The sequence below is a fragment of the Mustela lutreola genome, chromosome 18 (genome assembly GCF_030435805.1).
Source record: "Mustela lutreola isolate mMusLut2 chromosome 18, mMusLut2.pri, whole genome shotgun sequence".
NCBI lineage: Eukaryota > Metazoa > Chordata > Mammalia > Carnivora > Mustelidae > Mustela > Mustela lutreola.
Genome location: NC_081307.1, coordinates 39,812,781 through 39,829,076, shown reverse-complemented (window position 1 = coordinate 39,829,076; position 16,296 = coordinate 39,812,781). Strand labels below are relative to the sequence as shown.

Genomic DNA, 16,296 nt, shown 5'->3' with positions numbered 1-16,296 from the left:
GGAATCGTATACACAACCTCACACTCAGCTGATCCTTGTACCAGCACTACGACCAGGACAATGTGTTTTCGCTGTGATAAGGCAGTCAGCTCAGGCTCACCCAAAGCAGGCCAGAATCTTCACCGCTGTCCTGCCTTTTCTCTGACCCGGTCATTTCTTCCACTTCTAGGAACAATACAAGAACGTTGCGTTTACTCCACATGACTAGAACAAGTGATGCCGGACATGGTCTTCAGAATTAAGTCAATGAGGACTCTGGGCACACTAGCCTATGAATGTTGTATAAATAATAACATAATTTAAAAAAAAAAAGTTTTAAAAGGCTAGTTCATCTGGAAAATGTAGCGAGAGAAAGCATCCTCTTTACATAAATCTTATAAATCAGTTTTTATGACAATTTTAAGTGAATAAGTTGCCAGGTCTACTTTAGGGAAATTAAATATTTTCAATAAATAAAGGCTTAAAAAATAAATTTAAAAATGTAGATTTGGCTGGGTGGTATAAAGTACACAGTCTGCCAGTTGACCTTATATTTTTTCCTTTATAAAAGAGGAAATATGGGGGCGCCTGGGTAGCTCAGTCGGTGCAGCATCTGCCTTTGGCTCAGGTCATGATCCTGGGGTCCTGGGCTCGAGTCCCGCTTTGGGCTCCTTGCTGGCATGAAGTCTGCTTCTCCCTCTTCCACTCCCCCTTCTCTTGCTCTATCTCACTCTATCAAATAAATAAATAAAAATCTTCAAAATAGGAAATACAGATTCTCTTCTGTCACCTTAAAGAAAACAACTCTCATGGAACCATTTTCTTGTATTTCGACAAGTTCCAGAGAACATGTGTTCCCAACCATTCCCAAGTATTTGACACAGTTCATAGCATTAAGTGTTGATGAGCTTGACAAAGTAAAAATCCCAGAATGATACTTCTCAGATCAGCTCAGCTGAAAGTGCAGACCATGCAAAGCTCCTGTGCACAAAAAGGGGAAACACATTTCTCTATCTTGTGAACATTTCAGCGACAACACAAAATATTTTGCATTGTACTGGAGAAATCCTAGCTTTTACTCTTACCATGAGTGATTCTGATTTAGGATAGACTCACTCAGCCAGTGGCAAAGCAGGAAGACTAACAGGTGCTTTTGTTTAAGATATTCAGACAATGACAGTATTCCACTATAAATAAAAGCCCTTCAGCCTCCCCACCCTCATAAATTACAGACACATATCATAAATCTTCTGGAATATTCCAATCAGCCCCTGCTTGTCAGGATGCAATTGTGATTTCTCACTTAACAACAGATTCTCCCCCATCATACTCAATGCGGCTAAGTGCTTCTTATTACCAAGTTCAGTTCAAGCACATTTAATTAGATTTGTAAAATTACAATTCGATGCCATTGGAGTAAAATGATTTAAGCAGCCTCATAATGTTCTTCCTACTCACAACTTAAGTGAGCTTTCAGCATGTCAGCAACGATCTGGACTCTCTGGACAGGGGAGGGAGAAGTTGGTTTCTGTTCTGGAGCATTAGAAACTGAAGAACACGCCTGCTTTGGTGTAGGTAAATAATGAATATAGGGTCCTCGGGGGAAGCACCGTACAGGGGCAATGGAAATGCGTTCCACACCCTCCAGTTTCAACATCGCGTGGTAGGAAGCCCCTTGACAAAGACTGGATTGAGAGTATGGGATTCTTAAGGAAATAACTTGGTTTTGGATTTTCGTTATATCAGATTTTAACCAAATGCTTAGTGTGTGTTATTTAGAATAAGAGTGGTGAGGGACGCCTGGGTGGCTCAGTCAGTTAAGCATTGCCTTGCGCTCAAGTCGTGATCCAGGGTCCTGGGATCAAGTCCCACATCGGGCTCTCTGCTCAGGGGGGGGTCCCCTTCTCTCTCCCCCCCACCCTTCCCCTGCTTGTGTTCTTGCTCTCTCTCAATCAATAAATAAATCTTTAAAAATAGAATAAGAGTAGCAAATTAATAAAGAGCAAAATCATGGAGTTTTAAAAGCAAAGTTCTAGCAGGTAATTTATGGGTCACCTGAGAGCAATCAACTTTTCACTCTCAGACCAAAAACGTCCAAACACTTCAGAGCCCCTACCCACCCCCTCTCCAAGGTTCCTGACTAAATCTGAAACCTCTGAACATTCCTATATTCTGACCCTGAATTTGCTGGACTTCTCATTTTGTTGACTACTGCCTTTTTCAGTTATGAACTTCATCCAAAAGCCTCTTGAGATCAGACATTTTCTGTCCCGGTCTTCTTGTGATTTTGCTGCTATGTTAGTCCTAATAAATATATCTTAGTCAAGTCGAACCCTAGAGCATTTACATAACTGACTGTAGCTATGCCAAAAAACTAATATTCCAACTCTACTGTAGCGTAAACACCTTCCAGGAAATCTGTTCTCAATAAGAAAACAAGACCAGTGTTGGATTGACTTAATCCATGTAGTGATAATAGGAAATATGCTTCAGAATTTTTTTGTAATTCTATAATCTAGGTTTGCCAGTAGAGCTATTTTTTCAATTACTGAATGGCTTATTTTTAATTATACTAAATGAGTCTAAACCACCCCCTGGACAGGATGAAATGGTGCTGCTAATCTAAGTGAAGATTAAAAGTACAAAACCTCGGTGTTTCACAATGTCATTGACTGCACTTCCAACAAAGGAATCCACAACACTGATGTCACCGTTTTATTAGCCCCACTTTCTAAGGTCATGGTTTCAGTAGGCACCGACAGTCAACACTGAGCCAGCTACTAGTAAGTTCCTATAATTAGGAACATCTTTAGAGTTTTGGGGGAAAGAAAATTGCTTGCTCAAAAATATTTAATGCATTTGCTTAAATATTCTTTCCCATTTCCCCTAGTGAAAACTGCCTCCTTGCATTGTTTTAAATAGCAGTCTAACAATGTCTCCTGGGTAATTGTAGGTTATGATGAATGTGACCCTAAATCTTAAAATTATTGTATATATAGCACAGTTAGTGCCATGAGAGCAGGCCCAGGACCCTGCCCAAAGACCCCTGAGCTCTATTATGGAGATAAACAGTACAAACTAGGAATTGGTGTCTATGCCCATGGTCATTCAACTAATGTAAGCCACGAGGAAATGCTGTATGAATGGCTGAAGATCCCTGCTTTATTGGTCAGATCCTCAACCATTAATGCTCTGGATACAGGCTGGCAGAGACCTGAAGGAGAAGATAAAAGAAGAGTGGGCAGCCATGGATGCTTCCAGAACGTTGGTGGCACTTTGCTGTTGAAAGGATGAGGAAGGCGCCTGGGAAGCTCGTGTGTAAGAAGGCATGGCCAGTGGGAGTAAAGGGTCAGTTACGTCCTCTGGCTCTGGCACTATGATGATGTCAGTACGGAACAAATCGTGATGTCAGTGCAATAAAGGTGGCACGCACATGCTTTCCTTCCATGAAGACTCCACACACAAAGGATCACGTGTTACATCATGACCACGCTTGAGAAGGGGCTCAACTCGAAAACTTGAGACCTGAAAACTGCCTTCTAGCAATGTTTGAATTGTTTCTAAATTCTTATAATCCAACGCATAATATTGCACATGGCATCTGGTTACATTCTTCTTTAAAAAACTTCAGTACGGGTGACAGATGAATGGAAACATTATTTTTGGTAGGTACGTGATTAAACATTCAGAAGAACCAGCATCACATCATTTTGTGGGGAGATTTAGTTCAAGAACTCAGAGCTAGGGATCTGTGTTATGCTTCCAATCTTCCCAGACTTTAGGTTTAGAATCATCATAGGAAAGTTAAAAAGTCCATATACCTATATTTAGTAAAATTAATAAACTTCATCATTCAATGGAATAGAATAGAATATTAGTTATGTACAGAATATGCAGAATGACCTTTAAAGTGTTGTGTTCAATACATTAATTCCTAAATAAATATATATATATATATATATATATATATGTGTGTGTGTGTGTGTGTGTGTGTGTGTGTGTATAACACACATGCACAAATTCAATGTTTCAGGATTATTTTGCATTTCAATAAGTGCATGCTCTCTCTGTGCGTGAACCAGGTGTAGAAGCATTTTAGAGCAAGACACAAGGAACAGAGCCCTGGTCAGCAGAGAGCAGCCTGCCTGGCCGGGCACACACCTCAGGCTACTTGGCTGGGAAAAGACTCAACTATCCAGCCTGAAAGAGTGGAAACCTCTCCTGCTCATGAGGCGCTCTGGTTACACGGCAGCAATTAAAAAAGAGTCATACACTTCCATTGACCATCTCCACAGGGCGGAATCTACTGTATTTCAAGACTGGTGGCAGGAATTAATTTTATTTAATCCTGACCAAAGTCTCTTGAGGTTGAGACAACCATCAATATGACTGCAGAGAGTTGCTGATGATAAATCAAGTTTCAGAGATTTAAGGATTTCCTGTCTTTGGATTTCCTGTCTTAACATAGATGGTAAATAGATGTAGGTATTTATATATTAAATTTGTATTTAAAAAGAATCTCAACACTAAATATTTTAGACAACAATTATGAAATAAAAATGGTTATTTTTAACTTCTCAAAACTAAATAGAAATTAAAAGAAATATATGAAAGTTATGAATTAAAATGTACTAGAGATGAAACAGAGTCAGGGGTGTATGCAAGTTATTTATGCCTCAATAAATTGGTTTAGTTCTAAAAAAAAAAAAAAAAACAGTCATAAAAACAAAAACAAAAACAAACAGTGTCTTCACACCTTGTCTGACAGGGGCCGTGAGAATCCTCCGACAAGTCATTATGAAGATGCAGCCATGAGCCAAACGGACAGACGCACCTTCTGTGCAGTGTTTATGTCTCTTAAAGATGAAACAATAGTAACTCACATAGCCCAGTTCCTAGGGAAGATAAATGACCTGCACAAAGCAAGACCCAGATTTACCACTGAGCATTAAAGGACAAATTTTTCTTTCTCATGTTTACCAAGGAGCCAAGGGGAACCTGTTCACAACTCTAGTTAAAAGACAAAAAGCTGGACTAAGTCATGTCCAATCTTTGCAAATAAAAGAAGCAGAAAAATCATAGAGTAAAACCCAGCTTGTTCTAAAGAAAAGGACTGAATCTAATCTGAAATGATATCTGAACTCCAGCAGAGCATCAAGATCTCAGAACATGTTCAGCCACAGGGTCAAGGGCGCACGGCCTGCCGTGCAGCCTGAAAACGTTTCATCCCAGCAGAAGGTGCCGTAGCTGAGGTGGGCACTACTTGATGGCCGCCGGGAAGAGGCTTTGCAGGCGGGCCGTGGTGCCTCCTCGCCTCGCACAGAGCTGCACAACCCGCCCCACAAAGCAATGCGTCCCGACATCGAGGAGCAGAAACCAGCCAAGCTTCTAGTAGACGTTTCTCAACTGTGTGTAGGCTCACCCGACACATCAGAACCCTGCCAGACCGACTCCCATGCACCTGCCGGCTCTGTTCCCCTGCAGCAGACCCGGGCCCAAACAGGGCGGGCTCGACGTGGGACAGTGCAGCACTACGGGGCGCTGCAGGGGAGTCTGGCTCTGATCCGACCTCCTGGTCCGGCCATCTTTCCGAATCTGGTAACAAACACACTTGGAAGACAAGGATAGATTTATACCTCCCAACTCACACACAGACATTTCCTTTGCTTTTCCTTTTAGCTTTGTATGTATTTTTTAAATACATATGCACACAAAGGTTATGTATTTAGATCAGGTGGGAACTGGACTGTTCTTCATCAAGTTTGCTAAGATCTTAACCAAAGTTCCCTTGTAAATGCACAGTGTAGGCAGGACAGGCTCTTCATGGCAGCCACACGTGCATACCCAGCCCGGCGACAAGCATGGAAGGGCCTATGCCAGACGGACGCCCTCACCCTCAGTCCCGACTCCGCCAAGGTCCAACTGTGCAACCCTGGGGAGGTTTCCACTTCTCAGGGTCCCCAGTTGCCATCTGCGTGATGGGGATAATAATAGTGCCTCAAATGTCTGTTAAATTTAGGACTCAAAGATCGAAAGCATATCAAATGTTTATGACAGTGCCTGACACACAGTGGAAACTCAATGATGCCAGACAGAGAACTGATTACACAACACAGGGCTTCAGGGACATGATTTAGGATACCACGATGTTATCAAGGTGTAATATGTGAAGTATAACATGCATTCTACTCTGAAAATGAGGGTAACCAATAGAGACAACATGTAAGCAATTTTTAGTCCATTTTTTAAGGGACTAAACAAAACATTTTATATAAAATATTATTTTATATTTATGAGCATTACAGATATATATATACATTTATTTAATATAAATATATACATATAAAATATGCACATATATTACATACCTCTATTTTTAAGTGTGTGATACACATGCATGAATACACATGCTTGCATTTTGCATGTACATACAGGTGTGTAATTTTTTATAATTTTTTACACAAGTGTATATTTGATTATATGTGCATATATAGTTATAAAATGGATTATATACAGATGGATGTATTTACCTACATATATGCTGATGCATACCCAGATAACTAGCCAAGTAACTAGATAATTTGTTTATATCTAATCTTAGTTTTTCTATGTTTGAGCTATTTACAGGTCATATAAAGCTATTTGGTATGGCTTTAACTTATTGTTCCTTTCCCAAAACACACAGGCATTGCATTTGATCAGGTAACATGCTCATAGTGCCTGTAGGTCTGCATAGTCGGTCTCTGACAAATTATCCATGATGAAATTGCTTCATTGACTAACACCAGTGGTTAACAAAAGAAAACCTATACACTAGGACTAGGACTTCAAATTCATTTCTCCTTAGAAGGCAGTTTTAATGGTTTTGCTTTCTCCTAAATGCAGAGTATATTATGCACGCCTATTCATCATTCCGCCAAACTGTTAAACCCACACATTAATACCAAGAGCCTCCCTCATTCTATTATGCCACTGGCATGAATCATATCTTCAATGATCCAAATTCAGTCTCAGTAAATAATTAAAATGAAAAGAAATGAGCCTCAGGCACTTGCCTGGGAGATCTGCCTGATCGGGAGATGTGCAAACGGAAAAAGCGATTTATTACAGCCTTCCTTTCAGTAAACCTGTGGGCCACACCAACCCATTTTATTTACCATTTACATTTACTGTGTATCAAAGCAGAAGTGTTTCCTTTCTCCGTAGAGTCCGGGTAGTGATCTACATGCCACTGCAGACAACAAAGAAACAAAATCCTGTCATGTCAACAAAGTACACAGAGGAACTGGCCTGGGGGAAATTCGCATTTCAGAGCTCCATAGTAACCAAATTTTTCTGACCTGGAGACAAACTTTTATGCTTACTCTGTGCAATTTCTTTCATTTAAATTAAGTGAAGTAAACACCACACCACCAAGGTTAAATAGGTTTTCCAGTCTCGGAATACCAAAAAACTTAAACAAAATATCTAGGTCTCCCTTTTGTGAAATCTAATGGAGAATAAGGAGACAAGAAATACTTGAAAGTTTCAATTAATATTTAGAAAATCTGGGGCTGATTTTCCATTTTATTACAAAAACTCTGTGTATTGTCTGTGTCCCCAGACAGGTTCTGGGAGTGTCACACAATTGCTGTGCTTTCAAAATGCCCAAAGCATCCCTACCTACCCATCACTGTCACCATATAGCTTTGCCTGGGGCAGCAGGGGACCTCCAACAGGGCAGTTTCGGTGCAATGAAATGCTTGCCTCAGTGTTTTTATAAAGACCAATCACGTTTACCTGGTTGCAAATTGCAGACATGGGCTATCTCAGTTATTATTATTATTTTTTAATCAGTAAGATAAGGAAAGCACTAGTTTCTCCGCAGGATCGTTATTGTAGCTGAATGATGTAGCACAGGCACATGTGACATGGATTGTTATTGTAGCTGAATGATGTAGCACAGGCACATGTGACATGGAAAGCTATATCGTGCCTCTTTTCCTCCTAATCTGACATAGTTGGCTCTTTATGTTGGAGTTTTATGATGGTGACTTGTTCATTGCCAAATAGAAACCACTTGCACTGGCATTCTCCATTGGAGGCCAAGCTGTAAAGCAGGGTTAAAAATCCAGGTGTGCATAATTGCTTAACCCAATGAGGTATGGCCTTAACACTTAAATATGGCTCATACAGAAAAAAGAGTTTGGCTTGTACAGAAGGCATTCTGTCCAGCATGTGTTCAGGATGAAATAATTCAACACTACAGTGACACACTAACAGTTCTTGCTCTTTGTTTCAATCTGAAGTAACAGCCTTTCATTAATCCAAAGATAACGTTTTATTGTTTAAAATAAAATGCCATAAAAACACCACTGAGACTATATGTGATCCCCAATAAGCTGGATTATCTTTCTGAAAAATGATGGCTTTAAAGCCTTCCCTATAGCTTTACAAATCATGGAAGTATCTGTGTTCATCAGGGCATTTTTAGTAAAATCAATTATGTCCCTAGAAATATTGACAACCAAAAAGAAGATTGATTTTGTAGGAAAATGGGAAATATTTTTTCAATTAAGTTTCTAAATTTTTGCATTCATTTAAAAACATTCTGAAAAAAAGTGTCATTTTGTATTCTGTTTTAACCAAATAAAAACAAAAGTGAGAAGTCACTGTGATACTGGCAAAAAAAGAAAAAAAAAAAAAAAGACACATAGATGGAGCAGGAAATTAAATCTCCCAAACACATAGTAAATTGATCTTTGGCAAAGGAGCACATCTAGACTTTCAATAAATGGTGTTGGAACAACCAGAAATCCTCACACCAAGATGAAGATAGGCGCAGACCTTACACCTGCCCCCAAAATTACTCTGAAATGGATCAAGACCCAAATGTGAAGTAGAAAACTCCTAGAAGGTAACACAAGGGATAATCTAAGTGATCCTTTATTGGGGAAATAACTCTTTAAGGACAACACCAAAGGCATGTTCCATGAAAGAATGAATTGATAACCTGTACTCCATTAAAACTGAAAACTCCTGCTCTCAAAGACACCATCATGAGAATGAGAAGACAGAAAGAGACCCTCAAGAGGATGAGAAGACAATCCAGAGCCTGGGAAGAGACACTTGGAGAAAGCATCTCTGTTAAAGAACTGGTAGCCAGAGTTTTCAAAGAACTCTTACAGCTCAACAATAAAGCAAACATCTTGATTAAAAGCAAGCAAAAGCCCTACATATAAACCTTACCCAAGAAGGTAGACCAATGACAAATAGACACATGAAGACATGGTTCCCAGCATATGCCACCAGGGAAATGCAGGTTAGCACAACAAGGAGATGCCCCTACACGCATATTTGACAGCGAACGTCCAGGACACTGATAAGACTGAAGGCTGATGACGGTATGGAGCACAGGCACTCTCGCCCATTGTTGGGGAGAGGGTGTAAAACGGCACAGCCAGTTTGGAAAACTCAACATACTCTTACCATATGACCCAACAATCACACTTCTTGGTATTTATTCAAAAGAGTTGAAAATTTGTGTCCACAGAAAACCTGCACCCGAATGTTTCATACCAGCTTTATTCATAAGAGCCTACACTTGGAAGCAAGCAAGCTCTCCTCCAGTTGGGGGAATGGATACACTGTGGTCCACCCAGACAACAAAATATTGTGCACCAAAAAGAAATAAGCCATTAAGCCATGGAAAGACATAGAGGAACCCTCAATGCATGTCACTAAGTAAAAAGAACTATTCTGAAAAGGTACATAGTGTATGATTCTAACTATAGGACTTTCTGGACGAGGCAAAACTATGGAGACAGGGAAAAAGATTAATGGTTACAAGGTATTGGGGGGAGGGGAGTGGGGGAACAGATAACAGGCAGAGGAGGAAGATTTTTAGGGCACCGGAAATAGAAGTAGACACTGTAATGGTTGATATACATATTTACCCATCTGCCCAAACCCACAGAATGTATGACGCCCTGAGTGAACCCTTCTGTAAGCCAAGCTTTGGGTGATAACGGGGTATCATCACTTGTAAAAATGAGCCTCTCCACTTGTTGGGGGGCTGGTGCCAATGGGAAGGACGGAGTAACGGGAGGTTTCTGTCCTTCCGGCTCATTTGTCCTATATGCCTAGGGTTGTTCTAAGAGACAAAGTCTATTTTTAAAAAGGGATGTAAGAATAAAAATTGCACTTACGTCATTTACACAGTTACCTTGTCACTTATCCTATCTTTCTCAGATGCTATACAAATTTTAAATGGCTTTCCCTTTAAGACCTAGCGCATACCTGACATTTTAAGCATAGCGCCCAGAGCACTTAAAACAAAAACACTGACGCCTGCTTTCCATCCAAGACTAGTTGACTCAGGATCTCTGAGAGTCAGATCTGGACACTAGTAATGATTCCACACATGATTTTATGTGTAACCAGAGCGCCAAACCACGACGTTAGGAAAAGGGCACAGGATTAAGAACTAGAGAGAATGGAATTCAACCCAAATTCTGCCAACAAGTGGCTTTCACTTCATCGGGAAGGTGGTGTGTGTCCTCCTTCTAGAGCTGTCAGGAGATTAAGAGATAAATTGTTTGAAACATATGGCCCGAGGTAGACACCTTACATTGACCAAGACTATTCATAACAACCTCTAGGCTGTGTGCAAAGTGAGCGGTGTCTTAAATGCCTACAAAATTGTTTTCATTATAAAGAGCCAAAACATACAATGTTATTGACATCTGTGGGGTTAGGCTCTCATTTTGAGAGAAAAAATTTATCTAGGATCGAACTTAAAAACCTACCAATATATCTTGTTATTCTAGTTTCCTATATTATTTTTAATTATAATAAAATAGTTCTTTATTAAATAAAAAAGTGAGAAATATTTCTATTGTCTCAACAGTGTCCCACTGTTGAGAGGCCTCACTGCTTCTCAGGAAAAGCAATGGTTATCTGCAAAATTAAAAAAAAATAGATGAAAATGATGACAAAATACAAGAACTATGGAGAGAAGTCAACCATGTTCTGTAAACACTTATGTGCTCATAGCTAAGCAGTTCAAATAATTTTAACATAACCAAAATGCTACACATAAAAAGAGGTCAATAAACTAGTTTTATAACTATTTTTATAAGACCATGTGGAAACACTTTTCAAATATCATAAGAGCAAAAATACTGTTTATGCAGAAATATATAGCTTTCAATTTTTAGAAATTAGATAGATTACTTCCAGTTTGAAGCTAGTTTTAAAATAGATACAAAGATATTTTGGTGCACATTTTGTATGCATTTATGTGTGTGTGTGTCAACTTTTGCTCTCTTTGGCTCTGCATCATGGAGTTTATTATTATTTTTTAAGACTAGAGTATAAGCACGAGCCCAAACTTCTGATCCTTTTAAGAATACTATAATATACCTTAAAGAACTTTCCAGAAAACTTGCTCTTCAAAATCAGCGACTCATTTACTGAACACCCATGTATTACGTAGAGTAGCTGATACACTAAGAAGCAAAGCACTGCTTTAACCTCAAGGAATTTATAAAGAGTTGGGAGGTGGATAGGAAACTCATGTTGAGTTATGTCTTAATATTTTGCATAGGATACTACGCCAAGCTATATGTCTCAATCTCCTCTGAAGTCATCTAACCAAACTGAAAGTGACAGCATGGCCAAGGTTTGCTGCATAAATCATAGGGTCTAGATCCTGACGGAACCGACGTGATTCTATCTGACCAATTTTCAAGAAGGCTGAGCTTCTCTTATATGTTTGCAGCATTTTCTGGGGAATAGACTGGTTTTATTTTTTTTATCTTATTGTTTCTATATCCATTTGTTCTTAGCTATTTCAAATTTAGACTGGCTCTAATATCACCACAATGCAAGAGACCAGGGCCTCACTTGCTATAGAAGAGGGTCTCTGTACTTCGTAATCTGGAGCTCTCACCCATGAATCTCACTCCAAATTAAATCTGCCAGGATATGCAAAGGCCCTGGACACTCACGTTTACACGTGGGAGGCTTCCCTGTGTTGTTCCATAATCCGTCTTCCCGACACACAGCGACCGCTTGCTGGCCAGCTTCCAGCTGAAAGCCCTCGTTACATTCATAGGTCACTTTACTGTCCAACGTGAACTCGTTGCCCGTAAATGAGCCATTTCCTGGGGACTCGGGGATTCCACAGGACACAGCTGGAAAGAAATGGCAGAAACACAGTTATTCTTACAAGATGTTATGACACTTCGTTGCTCCATTGCTATGGTTCATGGCCAGTGCATAGAAGAGCAGAGAGAGATTTCTATTTCTCATGTGTGGGATAAGTGGACACATTTTCAATGTTTTAAGGATCTTGAGGGTTGATGAGAAGCCTTGGAAAACTGCTCAGAATAGAGCGTCTGTGTGATCAGGATCCCGGAAGGGAAGTCTGACTGCTGTGAAACCGCTGAAACACACTGAGGTGTTTTCTCGGACGGCCACGCTCAGGATGCCAAAGGGTCGTGCTTTCTGCTTCATCTGATACTGCAAAGCAAGGAAGGAACAGCATCTCTACCATCGCAAAATCTACTGCTGCCTCGGTGCGGAGATCTCTCAGGAATCCGAACGGAAGCCGACGTCTAAGCTCCCCGTGCGGGCTCCTTCCCCTCCCCCCACGACTGCTCTTCCTTGAAGCCCCAGCGTTTCTAATCAGACGCAGATCACTGAGCCAGGATCATTGATGCATCTACAAGCACAGTATGTGCTATTTTATGAGTTACCTGTCAGAGCACAAGCCCTTGCGGAGGAGGAGGAGGAGGAGGAGGAGCAGCAGGGGAAGGCACGCAGGGCAGAGACCGCAGCGCCACGCAGGCTGCTCTCAGGTGAGGCCAGGCGAGGGAGAGGGAGGAGGGAAGCGACAGGAAGGTGGCGGGAGAGGTCAGGGTAAACACCGCCTTCAATAACCTAGCTCCGATCCAGACTCTTCTACTATGAGATATAAGGAAACAGAACAGAACAAACCGACATAAAATACATCTCAAGGGACGTGACTCGAAGTTGCAGTACAGAAAACAGTAAGAAGGACCACGAGACGGAGCGTCACTCCCCACGACACAAACCGAGTCCGGCTGTCCTTGTCAAAGAGAACTTTTCCAGTAACTAGACAACTGGCCTCCGGGTATGCGATCGATATTTAACATATTATTCATCACGTGGATTCTAAGTTTGAGTCATTTAAAATGTTTCCACATTATTCTAATAAAAAAAAACACATGTAGCTTGTTAGAGCTGAAAAGATAGGATGAATGACTTTATATAAACTTAGAGTTTTACAGATAAAGAAAACTGAGGGTCAGAAGGAGAAAACGACTCGCCCACGGAATCAGAGGGACTCTGTGTAGAACCGGGGCCACAGAGCAGACCTGTGACTCCCGAGGCCACCTTCAAATCCTACGAGAGCCCTATGAACTACCCAAGGTTCACTCTGCGTCTTTTGGCTGTTCTGTTGTTTCTTTAGCACAACCTTCAATAAATACCATGGAAAATTATGAGAGAGCTAAAACAATGTTTACATGAAGAGGCTGATAAAGATGAAACTTCTGGAAAGTCCAAGTACTCACATTTCTTTTGTGCTTAAATGTCTAATAAGTTATTTCAACTGTATAAAACATACATATATATAATACATATGTAATATATATTACTCTAATAAACATTTGCAATAGATAGGGGATAAAAATTCAGACATATAGACATGATTTTGGACCAAGTATTTAAAATAATTATTAACTTCTGGCTTTCCAAAGCCATTGCTTTATTGAGGCAATGTATTGAGCATCTGCAAAACATTCATCTTAATTTATTGAATGCAGTGAATGTCCTTTGTGACTGGATCTCTTGGCATCACCCATCCCTTGTTTCCTTCCAATTCCTCTCGGATTTCATTCAATCATTTGTTCATTCTCACAAACCTAAATTTCGCTCCTTGCTGAAACATGCTTAGTGCCCAGCTACCCTCTAGCTCTCATTTGGGGTGAGCGTCAAATGAAATAACGTTTCTTTGGCAGGTAACATTCTGCAAATACCCATGAAACCCTACCTTAAAGGGATTCATACCCTGGAGGCCAAAACAGAAAAGCTTTCTAACAACTTCTGCTAAATCTGGAAGCTTATTTCACACATGAACCCTGATTCCAAGGACTTAAGGAGACCCACTTTCTGTCATCTGATCAACAGCAGGGAATCTTTGTTTGGCCTTAAGCTATGGTTTTGGCCTCTCTAGACTGTCTTAACAGTAGGCTGCTTGGTGGGGCTTACAAAAAGGTTGGCAATCAATCAACCACGACATTCTCAGACTTCTGATTCAATGAAGATAGATGGCATAACCCTTACAGACTAGAAATTTAGGTTCATGGGATGAAGGAGCCTCCCATTAATGTCTAGTATTGTCTCATCTATTCATCCTTCTAAACATTTTCTATGATTACTAAGTGGCAGATATTCTTAAGATCACTTTTTAAAGGCCAATGACCTAAATGCATATGACTTTCAAAATATGCAGAAGGTTCTTACTTTTATTATAGCTGAAGGGAATAAATCTTCTTCATTTTTTTTTTTTAACTATACGAATATAACATTATAGTTCCTGCCAACCTAAGTGAACAATCCCCTACCCATCCCTTAAAATCTCACTTTAAAGTCAGATTTCTATATTAGCTTGTGTCTCTGACATTTGCCAGCTCTATGATTTCAGTTAAAAGGCTTAATGAAAGTTGTCTCATTGCTTTCGGGTCAATAAAGGCCACCTCAGAGAGAATTGTGTGGAGTAAATGACATAATGTATACAGAGCAACTACCACTGGGTTCATACAATGTAGGCATCCAATAAATAGGAATGCATTATTAGTATTAGCAGTAGTAGTTATATGCATGATCATCATTTATACTTATTTGTTTTGTAAAGAAAAATACGAGTTGACAGGATAAACTCCTTGTAATCTCTTTATTAAAGAGAGCAAAGAGGCAGAGGAAGTCAGTAGTAAATCAGCTTATTTCCATTACATATCATGAAATATTTAACATTTTGGTTTCAAATACGTAAGTGGAAGAGCTCCTCCACTGTCCAGTGTCCCTATTCCTCTTTTAGAACATGAAACCTATGTGGGATTTTTTTTTCTTATGTATTTAAGACCAAACAAACGGTAGCCATTCTTGTCTTTGTAGGTTTAAATGCTTCTCTGATTTTTTTCCCACTTTACATGACTGTTCCTGTGACTAACAGGGATCCTTTCTTTCCGCGGCCCGTCAAGTCTCAACACGGCACCATCCGCTTTGCTGTCCCTTTTTCTTTCTTTCTCCATTTTTTCCCTTCAAAAAGCTCAGTGATTCTTGGGCTTTGACTATCACCTTAGACTTGTGATTCTCATGCCCTGATATCCTCTTAGTCCCCTTGAGCAATGCCCACATCTCAAGCTAAATGTGTGTAGGTTCTGGGTGAGAAGCCCAGGAGAAGTGACCTTCACTGTAGCTGTCCTGACAAACTTCCTCCAGTCAGTCTGGTTACATTCTTTCATTCACTTCTTTCTCTACACAGCCCTGATCTGCTTGGCGGCTAAGCACTGTCCACTTATTTGAACACCTGCTTCATACGCTCAATCCCTTAGCTCACCCACGCATTATCTCACAACGGAATCTCTACATTTTCATTATCTGGACCCCACTCATAAGGCTGGGCAAACCCAGAGGGAGATCATTCCCCCTACCATAAAGCTTAGAGTAAAAATAGTATCCCACAGCAGGGATTCCTATGGCCTGGTTAAGGTAAGACATATGTTTAAATAAAAACATCTGAAACCGAACATGGAGGAAATCTGATAGGTACCTGGTTTATAGCCAAAAAACTAGCTGAGCATCAAATACGAAAGGAGCATAAACAAAAATGAAGGACGACTGATAAGCTCAGGGACAAGTGCTCACGAAATGCTCTATAAAGAACAGGATGTGCTAAGAGGTACAGAAGAGGACCTGCGTTACAAGAGAACATTGCAAATCCCTCTGCCGAAAGCATGATGAAGAAGAATGCAGTGATGTAGCCAAGCCCTCCAATGCAGACGATGGATTTCTGAAGGGTTTTAAGTATACAATTTAAGCATATAAGAATTTTCTATCAATTAAAATTTATAGGGGTGCCTGGGTGGCTCAGTGGTTTAAGCCGCTGCCTTCGGCTCAGGTCATGATCCTAGGGTCCTGGGATTGAGCCCCGCATCGGGCTCTCTGCTCAGCAGGCAGCCTGCTTCCCCCTCTCTCTGCCTATCTCTCTGTCTACTTGTAATCTCTGTCTGTCAAATAAATAAATAA

General features: G+C 40.4%; 1 protein-coding gene across 2 annotated transcripts in view; it reads right to left on the bottom strand.

Moving 5' to 3' along the window:
* CSMD1 (CUB and Sushi multiple domains 1) overlaps positions 1-16,296 on the bottom strand; it is a 1,947,613-nt gene that overhangs the window by 84,059 nt on the left and 1,847,258 nt on the right. For both annotated transcript variants that reach the window (XM_059156007.1, XM_059156008.1), the window contains exon 50: positions 11,970-12,155. In XM_059156007.1, coding sequence (XP_059011990.1) covers positions 11,970-12,155 — 186 coding nt within the window. The remainder of the gene's footprint in view (positions 1-11,969; positions 12,156-16,296) is intronic.